The sequence below is a fragment of the Solenopsis invicta genome, chromosome 2 (assembly GCF_016802725.1).
Source record: "Solenopsis invicta isolate M01_SB chromosome 2, UNIL_Sinv_3.0, whole genome shotgun sequence".
NCBI classification, from domain to species: Eukaryota; Metazoa; Arthropoda; class Insecta; order Hymenoptera; family Formicidae; genus Solenopsis; species Solenopsis invicta.
In genome coordinates, this window is record NC_052665.1 from 7,546,680 (window position 1) to 7,564,832 (window position 18,153).

An 18,153-nucleotide genomic window follows, 5' to 3' on the forward strand; every position below is an offset into this window, starting at 1 on the left:
ACAGTATTATCGGTAAAAATGGGAAAGAGAAATTATTATTTTATATTCTTTCCGGTCAATCCCTAGAGCGAAATTCGAGATGCGTCGCACGTTTCCGCGGATAACTCGAGATCGAGTTAAGAGAAAATCAATCAGCTGTTTCGCAAACTTCGTTAAAAGTTTTCGCGTGTGTGCGCGGATGCGGGCGTACGCTGCCGGATGTGTTCCCTGAAAATCACAGCTTGAAGAAGGTCGAAGAGAACGTACTTCGTGTAGCGGGGTTGCTTTACGAATCTTTTTGCAGTACATGTGATTAAATTGTCGCGTCTTTCATGCTTGACAGGCAAAGCGTTTGATAATCCCGGATTTTCATATTTCACAATCTACATAGGCTATATCAGCTCGCTTGCCCAACGCAACATGCTCACTACCATGTGCAAAACTACCTCGGGCTAGTCGCCTCCATAAAGCTGTACAAAGTTTTAATGAAGGCCATTTTGTCGAATGGCTTAGCTGCACAACAATTTTTCATTTGCACCAAAGCATATAAAAACGCACGTTACTGGCCATCCATTTGGAAGATACAATCGATACGAAACTTATAACATAGAAATTTAATATAACTATGTCGTTATTATGTCTACAAATGATTTGATATAAGTAACGAGATACAAAATATGAAATAAATTATTAGTAAATATAAATACAAATAACATTGCTATATATACAGTTACCACATAAAATGGTGTTTCTCATAATAAAGATTTGCGTTAAAAAGATGGCTCTCTGAATTTTTTCAAGAAGATATTAGCGCAAAATTAATATCTTCTCTACTAAACAACTTAAATGATGAATACTTAACTTGACCCAACTTGAATAACGAGTGTTTAGAGATATTAATCGCTCAAATAGAATCGTGAGACTAAATGTTAGAATAAAATTAATTAATCGAAAAGTAATTGGCCACCGAGGACTTCTTCACTTACTTCTAACTCGAGATTCTCTCATGCAATGCGCAGAATATGTGCTGTCGAAAACTAGTGTAAAAGATGGAACGCCGTACAGTGGTCTCCGGAGAGGGACGCAGAGAAACCTCGATATTTACACGTCAGGGGTTGCCACCCCCGTAAAGTACCCAGTGGGGTGCCGCGTGCCAGGAGTGTCTCTTTATTGGATAATAAATAACCTGTTTCATTTATAAGAAGGAGATAAAGTGTGGTAGACTATGTTCCCCAGATAGATCCTTCCTCGCCGACCGCCTTCCCATGCAGCATCATTTCCCGGAAGTTGAAATTGCCAAGTATACTGTACAGCGAGTACTGTCTAACATTTATTTAATATGTCTGACATGACGAAGTTTTTTTTGTTATCAAAACAGTATATGATAAAAGAGAAGAGATAAGTGTGTGTGAAACATAAGTATCTTCGTACATAAAAAAGATGCATTGCTACTAAATGTTCTTGAATTCGCTGATTTCACAGGCTTAATTATCAACCGATAAAGATAATTGTCAAAATAACATTTAATTGTAATGTTGCTGCAAGAAAAATCAAAAGTGTATTTATTCTAGGAAAATATATTTATTTCTATATTCTCTGTACATATGGGACATTTAAAACGTTATTATTCCTGAAACTACATATCATAGCAAAAAAAAATTGCAGACAAAAGTAGTATTGTCTGAAGATTATTCTGTACATAAAAGTATTAAAGTATTATCAAGAAATTAATAGCTTTTACGTGAGATTTTATATTTTATGTCGAAATGCCAGAATAAAGTATAAAATCTCGTAAATTATTGATCTTTCGATAACTCTACCTTGACATTTTTATATGCAAAGTCATTAGAGGAATCATGTTGTTAAAAAATCATATAATTCTGATATAAAAAACAATGATGAGTTTCATGTGACTTTAAAAGGATTTTTTTCAATTCGATTTTACGATTTGTTCTCCTTCAAACCATATAACTTTGATCTAAAAAAATTTGGGCTATGTGTACTTTCAGAGATAATAACTTTAAATACACCACTATGTATACAAGGGAATTATATTTGGAATTGAAAAAGTATTTCAATTTACACGTTGATTCATGTAATTAGTTTCTTTTAAATCATAAATAAATAAATTGGAATGCGTATCAGAAGAGAAAGAAAAACTACAATAAAAAAATTACAATAAAAGTAATGTTTAAAAACGTTAGTTTAAAATGGTTTTACAACTTTAAAACGTCAGAAGCAAAACAAAAGGAAGAACGGTGATTTCAGCCATCGATGCCATAAACTAAATTTAGATTCGATTACCGTGTTCAACGAAGTTGTCGCATCGCAACTTGGTGTGTCTGCCGTAAAAGAAAACTCGTTCGTGGCTAACCTAAGATGGTTTAGTTCTTGCAAGATTTTCCGTCGTAATTTTCGATGGACTAGCTTTATGGTGGCAGAACATCGTAAAGTTCAGACAGTGACGATGCTGGACATTTGAAAATTGAAAAAGTAAAAGAGATGGGATAAGTTTGATAGAAATGTGCATATATGTATGTGTATATCAGATTTGTTTGCCAATTTTGTTAAACTGTAAATAAAAATGCATTTTTTCTATTTTTTAACAAAAAGAAGTTAATATTATCAATTTTTTTTAAGCTAACATTTACTTCTTTATTTTACTAACATGGATGTTTTGCCACTATATGTTATATGCTTTATGTTAGTTAAAATAATTTTTTTTCAGGAAAAAGAACAGTATGTATCAATATAAGTATTAAAATTAGAAAAATAAATATTATAATTAATTCTAAACTGTAGCTAGGACATTGCTCTCTATAAATATCTCTTTGCGGATGTGAAACATTGATGGAGCATTGCCTCGTCACACCGTGAAGAATCCATGATTAAACTGTAAGCTTGTATTGCTCGCACATCGGAAACGTCGGTGGATAAATTGACCGCACCGGCTTCTCTTTTCATAGTATCCTCTACACCGCGGATTCTTTGTAAATATGTACGTTTCACGTTTGTTCAATACGTTTTGATCGATACAATAAATTGTGTCAAATTTTAAACGAGCAAAATAATTGTACATGTAATATATATATATATATATATATATATATATATATATATATATATATATATGCGTGATAAAAAGTAATAAAAGTAATAATACGACTTGTTTTTCAATAGTATTTTCCGTATTACTCTCTAGTAATAATGAGGAAATAATAATCACAGTCAAGAGCATAGAAGAAACTTTCACAAGCCTTAAGATAATACTACTGCTTTGGCAAAATGTCACAAATACACACAAGCTTTAAAGCATTATTAAAATTGTAATACTTAGGATACAGCAAACGCTACTAAACAACTATGCGAAGTTTCTCGTATAGCTACAGTCTTACGTAACGCACAACCGCGTCTTATGCAAACTGAGTTATGGTAGCTTTATTCCATTATTTTTGTACTGAGCGCAAGAGAGAGTTCTGCTTTACTCTTGGAACTAATAAGTATACCGTGCAATGAATATACACAATGAACTTTTTAATAACTCTGGTCTCTTCCATTTATGTTTTTTTTTTTGTAAGTCAACGTTGTGGAAGATCATATAAAATGATTAAATGTCAACGCAAAGGCTCTCATTTAGATAAAAAGGTAAACCGAGCGTAAAAAGCCATTCGTATTAATTAAATAGCTTTATATTGCGGATGCTTCTTGCAAAATGCATTCGCGGAGCAATACGCAGTAAATTATTGTTAGACTGTCGATATTATTCAGGCAAAGCACTGTCGTATAGCCGCGACTCGTTTCTGAATGTTTCCTTCTACGACCGATTGTCCCGAGAATTTTTATTACGGATCAGCGTATTCAAGGGATTTCCTTCGCACTTGATTTACTGCGAGATACAGAACCTGCACACACCGAGCGTGGTTTTATGCTCCGGGCTGAATAATAGTAAAAGCACGGCGTCGTAAAACTGCAATCAAATAATGCATTATCGTAAATATACGGCTGTATAATGTCCGTGTAAAATTCTGATGGTTTATATATCTCGTCCACGGCCGGTATCTACGATCCAGCAACAATGCATCACCTGAAAATGGCGCGTATCGCGATGCTGGTTTTGCCACAAATCATAAATAATGATATCGACTATAACCGAAAATTTTGAAACCCGATGTACTTTCAGATAGCTAAATTTCCACGAGGCGCTTTTGAATAAATCCTTTTTTTTTATTTTTACGTTAAACGACACATTTTTTTTAAATTAAAAAGTGAGAATATTTAAAAGAAAATATTTTTCTTATTTGCACGATTAATTTATGTATAAAAGTAGAATATATTTTTAATTAAACGGGCGCGTGCGCGCGCGCACACATGCATTATTATTGAGACAAAAATTTAAAAGAGATTAAAAGATTAAAGAGTGATCATGTTTTTTTATATACACCAAGATACATGCAAAATTGAACGATAAAATAGATCCTTTAATATAAGAAAAGTAGAAAATTATCGTGAGAACGAAAAAGCGCGGGTCGTTAAAAAAGTAACGCGAGAATGTATGAAAATAATCGGAAAGAGAGAAGAGAGACGAATGAAAGAGAGCGAAGGAATGCGTTTTCACGATACGGTCTGCTTTTTCCGGCGAATGAAAAGCAAACAGAAAAGTCGCGTCTTACCTCGATTCTATGACGTTCCATCGACCGAGTATGCTTGCCTCTTCTTTCTCATTTCATTCCGCCATCCTCTTTATCCTTCGCTCATAATTCTCAGGACACCTCGCGCCATTCTTTCCACAAATGCAATAAGCTCTACAGAGAGAAGAGGAGAGAAGAGCGTGGGAGCGAAAGGCCTTGAGAGGAGTGAACACCTCGGGAGAACTCTATGTTCTTCCGGTGACGCTCAATTATTACTCGTGCACGGACCGGGTCAATCTCAGGCTACTTTAAATTACTTACTCGACGCGATATTCCGGAGGGAGCAGAAACTTCGTCGTGACTCTCCTCGGGGAAATTTCGTACGACAGATCGAAAACTAATTCGTCGCGTGAGGATCAAAACTAAAGCGGAATGTTGCAGGCAATGAACGAGACGCGGTAAGATGGTAGAAACGCGAGATGCACGAGGAAGATCGAGCCACTTATCCTCGAGCGGAGTTTTATGGAATCGCACGTTAGGCGGTACTGCCGTAAAATGTTGTTTCGAGTACGAGGGGTAAACGAGAGGAAAGGCGGTCTTTCGCCAATCTACGACCCAGCGCCGTGTTATGCATCGACTAAAATAGCAAACGATGCGATGATTTGGCGCACAAAACAAGCCGAGGAAATTGCCAGTTAGTTGAAGGTTCGATTTTTCAGAACCAATACTAGTCGACCCACAGGACGCGATGTAGCGATGGTAACGAAAAGTGGCATAAAAAAGGAGCCAGAATGAAGAGAGGAAGAGAGAGAGAGAGAGAGAGAGAGAGAGAGAGAGAGAGAGAGGAAGAGAGAGAAAAAAAAGAGGTGCGACCTGCATAGAACGGCTAGAAAGTTCAGCGTAGAAAATGAGATCTACAAGTGAGCGAACTGGACGAGTGCGGGTGTACCGCCGAAATGCAATTTTCATCCGGCAGTCCACCCGCTTCTGCAACGCAACGGCTGCAGCTGCTGTCGCACCGACCAATTCTCTCCCTCTCTTCACTTCCCTCCTCATCTGTTCCGAGTTTTTTTCCCGCACCACATCGCCATTCCCTCGATATGTTTACCAGACTGATTGCATTCGCGTAGACAAATAATCTGATATTACGATGAAACAATCCAAACGCGATGTTGCGAAATGCACGTAGCGCACGCACGTGGTAACGTGTACAGAGAACGACGACCCGATTTATCGGTACACCACAGACGATTGCCCGATGATGAATCGCATGACGCATTGCAAAAGTACACAACGCACAAGTTTAAAACGAGAACGTGTTTATTTTTCCAACAGACGATTATTTTTTGCACCGCGATGACTCTTGTTGAGCATTTCTTGTGCCGGACGGGATAACGAAATTCACGAAATGCGCGTAGGGCAAAAACGCGCAGACAGAAGCATAGGAAGAGACATAGAGAGGATAGAAAAAGGGGAGAGTGGGGGGAAAGCGAAATAAAAAACAAAAACGAACGACTGGTTACCACTTCATCTCGAGCGCAGTCGAGCTACGGCTAATTAATGCACTTTTGTCGGTTTGCTACGACCCCGCTCGCGCTATGCACGTGAAACATGATGGTTGAGAAGCAGAGAGAAAAGTCTGCATGTGGTAATAAGATTGTATTATGTTGGCTACTCTTGTACGATATTCTGTCTGTTCCGTCGTGCTCAGCCGTGCTACATGCACGAAGAAATATGTATTAAGCATAATATGTATTAAGGTGAAAATAGATCGTAATGGCAAAGAAATCGAAATAAACGACGAGATAATAAAGCTAATACAATATAAATGTATACGATTATTTCGAAAGATTTCTGTGATAATATTCTATGGAAAATATGAAAGCCTAAGGTAGAAAACACGCATATTTGGCGGGTTGGTTAAAAAAAATGCAAATCATGGATTTGCAATTATATTGTGCCGCCGAGTTTATGCATTAATTTACTGTCGACTATATATCTATCCCAAAGATGAAAGAATTATTACAAAGTTACAGAAGGTACGAAGCCGAAAGTTGATTAAAATTCCTCAGTAATGCTGAAATTTATAAATAAATCTTCTTAATTACTTTTTCTCCCCTTTCATCGTGATATTCTCTATAAAAGTTATAAAACCGTGCTGAACACAGGCGTATGTGTAGCGTATAACGTTCTTTTACAAAACAACATTCATATTCATGAATTCGTGTTTGATCTCCACTCGTCCATAATTTTTATCAAAATTGATACGTAAGCACAAAATAAAATAAACGGCAGATTTGCTACAGAATTTTGATTGATAATTACAAACCTTTTTTTTTAAAGCGGTTATTCGCTATAGAGAATATCAACTGCAATAATAGAAAAACATGAAGGTGATTTTGTGACAGAATTTCAAATAGCTGTGCATCGAATTCAGAGATATGTCATCAAATACCTGCTAGAAATATACAAGATGTAATACGATTGATGCAAATAGTTTATCAATCGTTCATGCAAAAAGTTATTTTCAGAAATATATGTAGGTTTTTATTTAGCACACACGTAGAAAGAGAAAATAACCGTGAAAATTTATATAATTTGCTGTTAAAATAATCACCAAACTTAACGCCAATGCTCAAAGGTCACTTTACATAGTTCAACTTATTTTAGTAAATTACGTCTGCCAATTTAAATATCTCTTTTACACATAACATTTATGTAAAAAATATCTCGCAATCTTGTAGCCTATTTTTGAAAATATTATTATTGACAGCGACAGCTCAATATACATATGTGTTACAGTTATTGGAAAAGGTTGCAACGTAAACTATATGCCAGACAGGCTGCATTCCAAATATTTTCATGTTTCAGATATTATGTATTTGTATATACAACAAAGCATCTAATCCTAAAAATACATATTTCCAATTTCTACTCCATTTTGAAAAAAACATATGACATCTAACACATACTTCAAACGAATATACAAAATACAACTCGGATTCGTGAGACTTGTATGATTGAATTATTTCATTGGAGCGAGTTAGTATATTGCTACAAATGACGGTCGATACATTTATTTTTGTTACTCGTTTAAAATCTGACAGCTTGAAGTAAATGTAATTATGTATAATGCATCTTTTTATAAAAAGTTACACTCACACATCGCAACGTTGATGTAATAGTTGAGTTAGCAGTTAAATAAGATTTATGATGTTTTATGAAACAATAAATTTTATTGTTTGAATTGATTACGAAATCAATATAACGCCTTTCACTACCGTGTATTGTTTGTCCGTTATTTATTATTATATATTTCAACGTAAATTTTTATATCTGTGCAATTTGGTTATTTTATAGATGATTGTCGGACCAAAAATATTTGTCGAAAAAGATAAACCGACTATAATGAGATGCAATCAATTTTACAATATTTGATATTTAAAATATTAAAAGAACCGTATAAAAGGATTTATATAAAGTATAAAGCATTTATTAAAGTTTTAAAAATAAATGGATAATCTGATAACATGCTCTTATTAACAGACAAATAGTAAAATTATTTATTAAAGTTTAAAACATCAAATAGATATATACATAAAATATATTTATTAAGTTACATATGAAATTACGTATAAAATATGATATTTTTTTTCTGTTTTAAGTAATTATGTGATATTCTGTAATTCGATGCTCTCAAATGTGTAATTTCTTGATTTTTATCCCATCAAAGCATTTACAACATTCGCAATTATATTTGTCGCGCTTTCACGTAGTAAAGAAACATCATTTTTGTTCCAACATATATCTGGACATTTTAGACTTGGTGTAAGAAAGAGAAACACACTTACCAGAGAGCCAACTGATAATGATGGACCGCAAGATTCGGTTGCGATGTGTCTTTAAGGAAGTTAGCAAAGTTGTAATGCATCTTGGCATTGTAGGGTAGAGACCGCAGTCCCGCTCTGAAACAAGGCGATTTGAGGTCAGACAAGACCATCCTCTCGACCTCGACATGACCCCTACCACCCTCGTCATCCCATATCTACGTTAGTTATGTTTTGCGACCCCATACATAGGCAATCGGCGTCTGCACCAAGTTCTTGAACATATATACCACTGGCATTATGCCAGCCTCCTTGTTTTAAGTCAGAACTAGGCACACTCGCCGTAAATGTCCACGATGTCTTCGCGTGACAAAATCACTTTTCCCGTAATTGCAAAACTCCGATGCGATTGCGTGCAATGTAGGAACGATTATTTATGTTTGCCACTAATGCGAGGACTTTATTCCAAGCAAGCAAGAAAGTTTCTCTTTTCGAACGATTAATAAAACATGTGGCACGTAAATTCGTTATCACGTACTTGATTAAAGTTTCTCTAGATGTCCAATCGTTGTTCCGAAGAACCGTTCTGAAACATCCTAAAACGAGCAAAAGAACTACGCCCGTAGTGATCCAACTTCTCCGTCGTGGCGCAGCGGTCCAGCTCACCTGCATAGCGTAGACGATCAAAATAATCCATCCGACACTGTAAAATTACATCAAGCATTTATGCTGCCCGTTGCAATAATATTGTAATACGTGACACTTGATAGAATTACCTCGGTGTATATAAAACCCGTTCTGCCACAACAAAACCCACAGTGACGAAAAGATTGGATGCAGGTAGGAACGGCAGCACCAGGAACATCCAACCCAGAACAAGAGGCGGATGCCTTTGTTGCTAAGGAAGAAAGAAAAAGATGATATATCACTTGAGACATTGATAAATATAGCGTTTAAATCCTTGTTAGATCCAACGTTATAACTGCATCGAAATCTCTTTGGGCAAACAGTTACGTAAGTTTCGTCATCTTTACCGGATGAGTGTACTCGATTAAAGTTTATGTTATACTTAAGTAAGTTTATGTTGCTTTTGCGCAACTCGTATACTCGTAAAATTAAGTTCAAATGCACTCACAAGTTTTAAATGTGTAACGAGTAATGATTTAAAACGATATATGTCAAGTTCTGTCGCTTCTTGACACAACCCAAAGATAAATTTCAGAGTACGAAAAAATGCTTTCGTGAAATTAAATATATATAAATAAAATAGAAAGATGAAATGGAATTGTGCATAATATTTTAAAACAATATTTCAACATCATATTTGCAAAAAAACAAAATATTTCCACAATTTCAAAAATGTACAACTATTGTGACTATGATAACAAGCAGTAATTTTCAATGTTTTATTTACATATGAAGAAAAAAAAATGGTGAAAACTTCAATGACCTTATTGTTTTTTCTCTATTTCATTTTTTTCATCTAGTTTGCAGTGCGAAAAATTAAATGATTAAAACAGGAGTAAGTTAGATCATATAATTAACGAAAAAAAAACATCAAACTTGAGATTTGAGAAATAATGATCCGAAACTTTAAAAGATTGAGTTGCTATTTATAAAATAGTAATTCGAGCGAGAATAGTGGCGACTAAAGCAATGCAGCATAAAAGTTATGATAATTATTATTTTATTTTAGTAAATAGTTTTTTTGTTTAATCTTTATTTAACAATAATTTTCAATTATATCCGTTTTATCGATATCATCACAATACAAAAATAACAAGATTTAAAACTGAAAATATCATACTATTATGTCTCTCCAGACCAAATATTCAAATTAGTAGATACATTATCCGTCTCACCAGAAACAAAATATACATTTGATTAGATTTCTCAACGATCGATACTATGGATACTATCGATATTGTACGAGAACACGAAGTTATTGCATAAATCGGAATATCAGAAACATGTCTCGCCTAAACTGCAGATTACCTCGGGAGAGAAGCATGTTTACGAGACAAATGGAATGCTTCATAAACCTACGGTATCACACGACACGCACGGATCGTTATCCCACGACGATGAAGAGAACACCGGACTGCGACATGCATCTTCACAGGCACATACATGGCATATGCACTTTCGTGTAACGGAAGATGGAGAGACAGGAAACGGTGTATCAAAATGGGAACACATAAAATGGACAGACGCGGATTCATCTAAAGCTCGTGCATCTCATGCCTGTCACGCCGCAGAATCATATGAATTCATGATACCGAACGAGAGAAAAAAAAAATATGAGAAAAAGTTTACACTTCGAAAATTATTCGAACCTGAACCTGAACACAAAGAGGCATATATGAATGTATTCACGTGGATTGTTGAAGAGAAAATTTCAACAATGGATATTTATGACAAAATTGGTTACAATGGTCTAGATGATGGGAAAAGAATAGCAGCGCTTAATTTGCTGAAATAATAGAATTGGGACATAAAAAATATCAATACGAAAATAGAGAACATTTTGCTTCAAACAAAATAGATAGATAAATTCTATTATCTTGATAACAAAAAAACGACAAATTTAACGGATTTTCTACTTGAATTCTTTTATCGATTCTTTCATATCACGAAAAAACGTGGAAAAAAAATGAATATATAATCTCGATGAAATTCTATGCTTTACTCTCTATTTTATATTAGTTTGAATGGCAGAAGTTGAAAAATAAACCAATGAGGGGCAACGTGTTGATAACGAAAATTTTCAAGACCATGTCTTCGCGAAAAACTGTAAATACTGATGTCGAGAATTATCACTCAAAGGATCAGAGTTGTTGCCTCCAACAATGCGATGTCATTCTCGAGTTTATCTGATGAAAAGGGGAGCAAGCATACAAATAACGTGCTCGCCTCGCCATCAGTCGATGATGGATTGGTTACAGTCAAAACGAAAATTGGCGTTCTAGGAAAGTCTCACTCTGTAATTATGATAATGATGCGACGTCAAAGGAGATTCAGATGGGTTTCAGTGGAATTAAAAGTCACTGATTTACCGTTAGCTACATTCATTGCTATTTTATGCGCACTCAAAAACGCATTTAGGAAATCAGAAAGTCCATCACGGTATTAGAGGATATCCTATGTTCAACTGCTACTTCAGCCGAAACCAAATATCCGATGAACGTAAAAACGCTGACAAAAAGAATAAAGCTGGGGGTCCCACGGCGCATGACTTGTCATGGCTCGACGAGTCTAAACACACTGTGGAAACGCGGTTTTAGCTTGTTTTTTTTAACCATTTGAGAGTTGAACTTATAACAAGTCAAACTGTGACGAGCCATAGCGAGCCACGCGCCGCAGGATCTCGATTTAAGAATTAGAATCCGATTTGCACGGAGATTATAAAAATCAAAAAGAAAGCCATAAGTCTGAAGGAAAGTCATCAATATTGTCTGCACTCACAGAAATAATTAATGATCATAATGCTGACGTATCAAATTATTATAAATTCGAAAAGAGCGGAATTAAAATTAATTATTAACGACGATTGGAAGAGAGTTTCTCAATAAGGTTAAAATATTTAAAAAGTTGAAAACGATTACATTGAATGAATTCTATGATACAACCAGCATGAAAAAAATGATAATTTAATCAATGCAGTTATCATAACTATTACAGCGTATATTATAAAGGTCATAAAAAATTAATGTAAAGACTATGCGAAGGGAAAGACGTGACAACCGCAACGAAATAATTTAAACGATCGAATGAAAGATAATTATTTGCATGCTGCTGTGGACAGAAAAAACCAATTCTACGAAATATGAAATACATGTCACGAGTTATGAAAGAGATAACGTCGTTTAACTTATATACGGAACACGAATATATTAGCGATATAAAAGAAAGAGTTCGAAAGTTAATGCAAGCGTCGCGTTGTCAGCGCCGACGATGTCTTGCAGAAAAGTTTAGAACAAATTTCAAGATAAGGTAATGCCAGATTTAGTGACATAATTTCCATGCAAAATCACAAATAGAAACAGAACTTTCGAAAAAAAAAGAGAAAATTATTGTAAGTTCAGCAAATTTTACTATTTACAACAATCTCCAAAACGTACGGCAAAACAAAATGATATAAAAAAATTCACTGTTTGATCTTGGTAATGATGCACACATGGAAATGTACTGAAAAGTGACTATGCAAATGTTGCAAATATAACTATGCAAAAGAAACGAGATCAGCATTATCAAGGACAAACATCAAATTGGCATAACAACAGCAACATTGTTATCCAGTTCACTTGCAGAAATGCAAACAGAACACAAAATACATGTAATACAAGTCTTCAGCGAGAATCAATAGAAATGACATTCTTTAACCAAATAAAAGACCGTATAGAGGAAAACAAAAATAACGTCGACAACAGCGATGAAGAAAGTTTACAAGCTGCCACAAATATTATACATTCCCACGTGCAATATCTCAAAGTAGCATCAAAAACATAAATAAACCATTCGTTAAAAATATAACATTGTCGTTCAATTTGTATGAGGAATGTATACTAGAGGAGGGGGAGTAAATCAGATCTACGCAGCTTTTATTTTTTATGAGGCACAAATACAGTTTGATTATTGAACTGAAGCTATTATTAGAAAAATAATTAAATTTTTATCATTTTTTTTTGCAGACTATTTTGATGTATCTGTCACCTGTGTTAAATGATAGTGAAAATGCTTTGGAATTAGTAATTCTAAATCGGACTATCTCCTGTTCCAAACCGGATCTCTACTTTTATCAGTTTTGTAAATAGATTTGATTTTATTTCAAGATTTTAATGTATTTTCTTAATATAGAATAATAATTTCGTTATCTTTATTTTCTCTGAAAAATATTACAAATATTAACGTTAGGATAAAAAAAAAGTCAAAGTTTTGAGACACAAAACGTAACTGTGCTAAGCAATTTCCAGAGGTACACGAGATGACGGGAAGCAATCATACTCGTAAAAAGATATTTTCTCTTTCATAAACGCGTATGTACGTTGCACGCATAAGAGTAAGGATGACCCCATTTGACAAGAAGACGTCTGTTTCCCCTTCGACTAGCTGTCTGCGAAGAGATAGGTAATCGCCGACAGCTAGTCGAGCGTGTAAGGTGACATTAAAAGCACAGATATGACCTCTTTGAAGAAAAGTGACCATCGACGTACAGACAGCGAGCCTTAAAGAGGTCGTTATACCGATGGCTCAACGATCGTCATGGATGATTCAAAAGGCGCAGAGAACAGAAGTGGTTTACGAGATACGTGCTTATCGTTCGACATAAAGAAATGTGTATCATATTACTATGAAACTTCTTTTATGACTTTCGAGCCGAATACGACTTCATCATTGTCAGATGATAGCCGACAGATACATTTTTTTATATTACGTCAGGCCCACGGCTAAACGTTTAACCGGATGACATTTAGCGGACGATAACTGATGATCATTCGCTTTATGATCTCGTAAGATGGCCGAACAACATCGGCGAATCTACGATAAGGACCATTTAAAAAGAATAACTTTCTTTACGTCAATTCGTTAAAATAAAGTAAAAGAATTCACCGTCTCAATAAATCTCTTATAAAGCGTGACTTGACGCTGAAAAGACGGAATAATAAACGATTTTTCCGATAGTTGAAGGAATATTTCTGCGCTGCTCGCAATTCACATGTAAATATTCCGTTTGACTGTAATACAATTTGATCGTAATTTATGATTATTAAATCTTACATACCTCGAAATCCGTGAAGGCTTTGTACGTAAGAACGAGACAACCGCCGAAAAATATACAGGTGGCCAAATTTCTGGTATCCGTAAAAGATGTAACCAGAGGAACAGACCCCATCTGCCAATCATGCGAGAGGATGGCTGGACACAGGAGCAACCAACAATTCAGCGCTGCCAAGTAGCAAAAAGTCAACAATCTGAAATTAACAATAACAACAACTCTGATTAGAACATACATATAATGCATACAATTATACTTGTAAATTAACGATAAGTATATTCGAAGATACAATTATTAGTAATAAGTTCGTTTGACTTTGATCTGGCTACTGCTCTAGGAAATCGTCGCACTCATTCGACATTGACGAACAAGTTTGTCGCTCTTTGTTCGAAGCCTTTTTCCGAAGAAAATTGGCTGTTCGATTGTCGCGACGAAAGCAAGTTTTCGCGGTCGGTATTGTCCTCTTGGCGTGAGATGAAGAGGTCGGTCAATGAGGCCTCTGGAGTGATATCCTCCAGTTGCTGACATCGGGCTTCTATTTTCTCACTATCAGCATCTACCGATATAATCACCGATATAATGCTCTCCTCTGGTATCTCCACGTCTGTGTACGATCTTCAACGAGGATATTCTCTGTGTATCGTCGCGCTTCTCGGGACAGCTTACTCGGCAAGTCTATTGTCTCGCGAACAAGCTCACGCACACTTCGGGCCGCATAACGCGCCAGTAAATATTCACCCGCATCGTTGTGTGTTAATTCCGATGTTCGTGAGTCCCACTAATTTTCCCCGACGCCAGACGGGGGCGACATCCAACATCAGCTTTATTCACGGGGTAGTCGAAAAGTGAATGAATAACAGAACGGGACGCGAGGTGTAAGAGATCTTAAGTTCGTTCTCTCAATAAATTATCCAGTTGATACAAAAGCGTAAACTTATCTGTGTGTAAAGATAAGAGGGACTTCGCAAATTATGATGGAGATTTATAACGGCGTGCGCTGTTACATCGCGATCGTTATATATCATCGCAGATTAAATAAATTTTCCCTGCCAACCATTTTTGATAACATATATTCCGCCAGTAATATGACTTTTTAATGAATTAATGAATTAATTCTAATGAATCACTTCTTTTCCTAAATGGTACATCAAAACGTACTGAGAGGCATTAAAATTTAAATATAGAGAGACTCCTCCTAATTGCTCTCTTGGCGCAAGAAAAAATTTACATTCTGTGCAGCGATTGTTCTAAATGCCCCGCGATTAACGACATTTATCCCTTTGTTATTTCGTGCTTGAGCACGTATATTGTACTGCTCCTTGCTAATTAATATCCATCTCTTGGACAGTCGGAAAGTGAAAAACGTAATGTAACGCGGAAAAAAGCCAAGACAATAATGTATCTCGGCTCTCTGTGCGGCCGTCCTTTTTCTGCATAATTTTTCTTGCCACCGGCCATCTATATTTTCATTTTGCTGCAATGATTGATGAAAGCTTTTGCATCACGATTTCGCGAGACACGGGAATTGGGGGGGCTTCTGATGCAGGAATAAGGGGCGATCTGAAATGTCAAAATAATAATTTGTGGCATATGTCACAAGCGCGACGCACGTACTGCCGTATGAAAGAGCAGGATTTCCCGAGAAAACGGTCGCATGGAGAGAGTGACATATTCCCGCACGTCCACTCTTTTTGGAAATCGCGAGTATTACAGAGATTGCTATAAATCTAGGGAGAGAGAGAGAGAGAGAGAGAGAGAGAGAGAGAAAGAAAGAGAGAGAGGATATTCTCAGATTGTGGACTTTCATGGACTTCCATAGACTCAACCAAACAAATATCCGCTTTTCATACCTCTATCGTAGCTCGCCAGTTGTTAATAGATAATAATAGCAGTAATATAAGTCGGAGATAGATTCTCTATTTTTGTTTGTCAAGCATAAAAAATGAATAAATATACAAAGAAGCGAACATGTAAAGGAGCGAAAGAATAGCAAAAGAAATTGATTTCTTTTATATTTGGTACATGTATCTCTTAACTTATAAATTATTTATTCTCTCTATTTTTGTTGTAAATTTAACGTTTGTTATCTCCCACGTATTATTTCTTGTTTATTAAATGAAAAGCATATTAAATTGTAAATTTTTATATTTAACGCAGAAAAATTAATCAATTGGTTCAATTAAGACCATTTCATTAAGATGGTTCGCGCCAGACATCGTTTCTTGTTGGTCTTACGATCGTTTGTCAAGCCAACGAACTTCAGAAAAAGCTTTCCTTTGAAGCCGTCATTCGCGTAGAAACGCGATGTCATTAGCTTTTAATCGGAGCGTTCCATCAATTTACCCTCTCTTTCATTCAGCCGTCCCCTTTTTCCTCCATACCTTCGTGATATGCGGATATCGATTCTGTCGATACTCATAAGCGGTAAACTTTTCCATTCGTATATTTTTACGTTAAAGTATTGTCAGCTTTCAAACTACGCGCATTGCGTCAATCAAAGCGAACACGAGCTCCCACTATACGGAAGAGGAGAGAAATCAAAGCTCGGATTGCTGATAAAAATTATTCATGAGTCACCAATAATATTAGATGTACTTGTCATCCTTTATTAACATTCGCTTGGAATGTGTCCGAACGGGGGGATGACAATTTTCAAAGCGCTTCAGAACGATCAATCATGGTTGAGAAATTCATGAAACCAGGTGCAAAGTGGAAACTTTAATCGACGCTCGCGTGATAAGTTCTTCGCACCATCGTCCGTTCGTTTCGTCATCGCCGGCACGTAAGAACTTTGATCTCCCGTACATGCTTTTGAATTCAGATGAAAGCAATTTCCCTCGATTACCAGGCCGAGGTGCAAGATAGGCTACGATCGATTCGCACGTGTTCCTAAGCATTCACTTGGCGATTTCGAAGCGAGATTTATTGCATGCATAATCACGCAGCTTCTAAGCACGCAAACTGGCATCATTTTTCTATGTCAAATTTTTCAGATAGTCACCCCATTTGCATAAATGCAATTTCCAAGCGCGAAGTCATGCATCATGTAATTAAAAAACACATGCGGAGCAGTAACAATTTGTTAGTAATGTTTTTCACACTATATCAATTGAAACGTAAAACACTTAGACTGAAATGCAAATACACATCATTAGTATAAGAATAAAACTAGATATGTCTTCCGATAAAACACTTTGCTAATGAACATTTGTTATGCATTTTCTTTTATCGTACGAGTCTTTCTAATACCGAACTCTTGGGACGTAGAACTAAATTTAGACGCTCCAGCGGTATAATAAATTATCAATCTTCTCGCGAGACAGCGCATTTTGTTTCGAGACAGCTCGTATTGCGTGAATAATCGCGACGGTCGCTGTGAATCGTTATAACCGAGAGGAATAAATTGCGCGTCTCTGAGTTATGTTACATCGTTCCCATCATAAATTATCCTTTGATCAATAATTTTTCGTTGCATCTTTTGCACGAATCCTTTTTCCTCTTTTTGTTTTTTTTTTTGTTTTTTTTTTGCAAAAAGCGTGACGCTGAATAATCTAATTTTCGGATTATCTCGTTATTCTCGTCAAAGGGTCTCTAAAAAGTAGAGGCGATCGACGCTGTTGCGTACGAAGCGATTGACCGGGGAAACGACGCGATATCGTGAGAAGAGTGACGGTGCGGGAAGAGGTCTCTGTAATAGAGGTTTATTGGCAATTAATCTTGCGAGCCGGATGTGGCCGCTTCGTCGGGCACGATACACTTCCGTCTCAGCGAGCGACCGGTAAACCGAGGAGAGATGTATTGCGCCGTCCCACACGGAATCAAACGTACGTCCTCCTCTCCGTCCTTCCTCCCGTCGATGCCGAACCTCCGGTGTGTACGCGCCGTGCGTCTTTGTCAACCGCGCCGGAAGTGTATTGTTCCCCGAGTACCTCCGGTATTCGCA

At 36.2% G+C, this 18,153-nt stretch overlaps 1 protein-coding gene across 3 annotated transcripts in view; it reads right to left on the bottom strand.

Moving 5' to 3' along the window:
- The window catches only part of LOC105200781 (protein O-mannosyl-transferase TMTC1), a 128,121-nt gene that overhangs the window by 17,594 nt on the left and 92,374 nt on the right, over nucleotides 1-18,153 (bottom strand). For all 3 annotated transcript variants that reach the window (XM_011168500.3, XM_039446380.1, XM_026130058.2), the window contains 4 exons: nucleotides 14,217-14,406; nucleotides 9,211-9,332; nucleotides 8,973-9,137; nucleotides 8,459-8,572 (listed from right to left, as the gene is read on the bottom strand). In XM_011168500.3, the coding sequence (XP_011166802.1) occupies nucleotides 8,459-8,572; nucleotides 8,973-9,137; nucleotides 9,211-9,332; nucleotides 14,217-14,406 (591 nt within the window). The remainder of the gene's footprint in view (nucleotides 1-8,458; nucleotides 8,573-8,972; nucleotides 9,138-9,210; nucleotides 9,333-14,216; nucleotides 14,407-18,153) is intronic.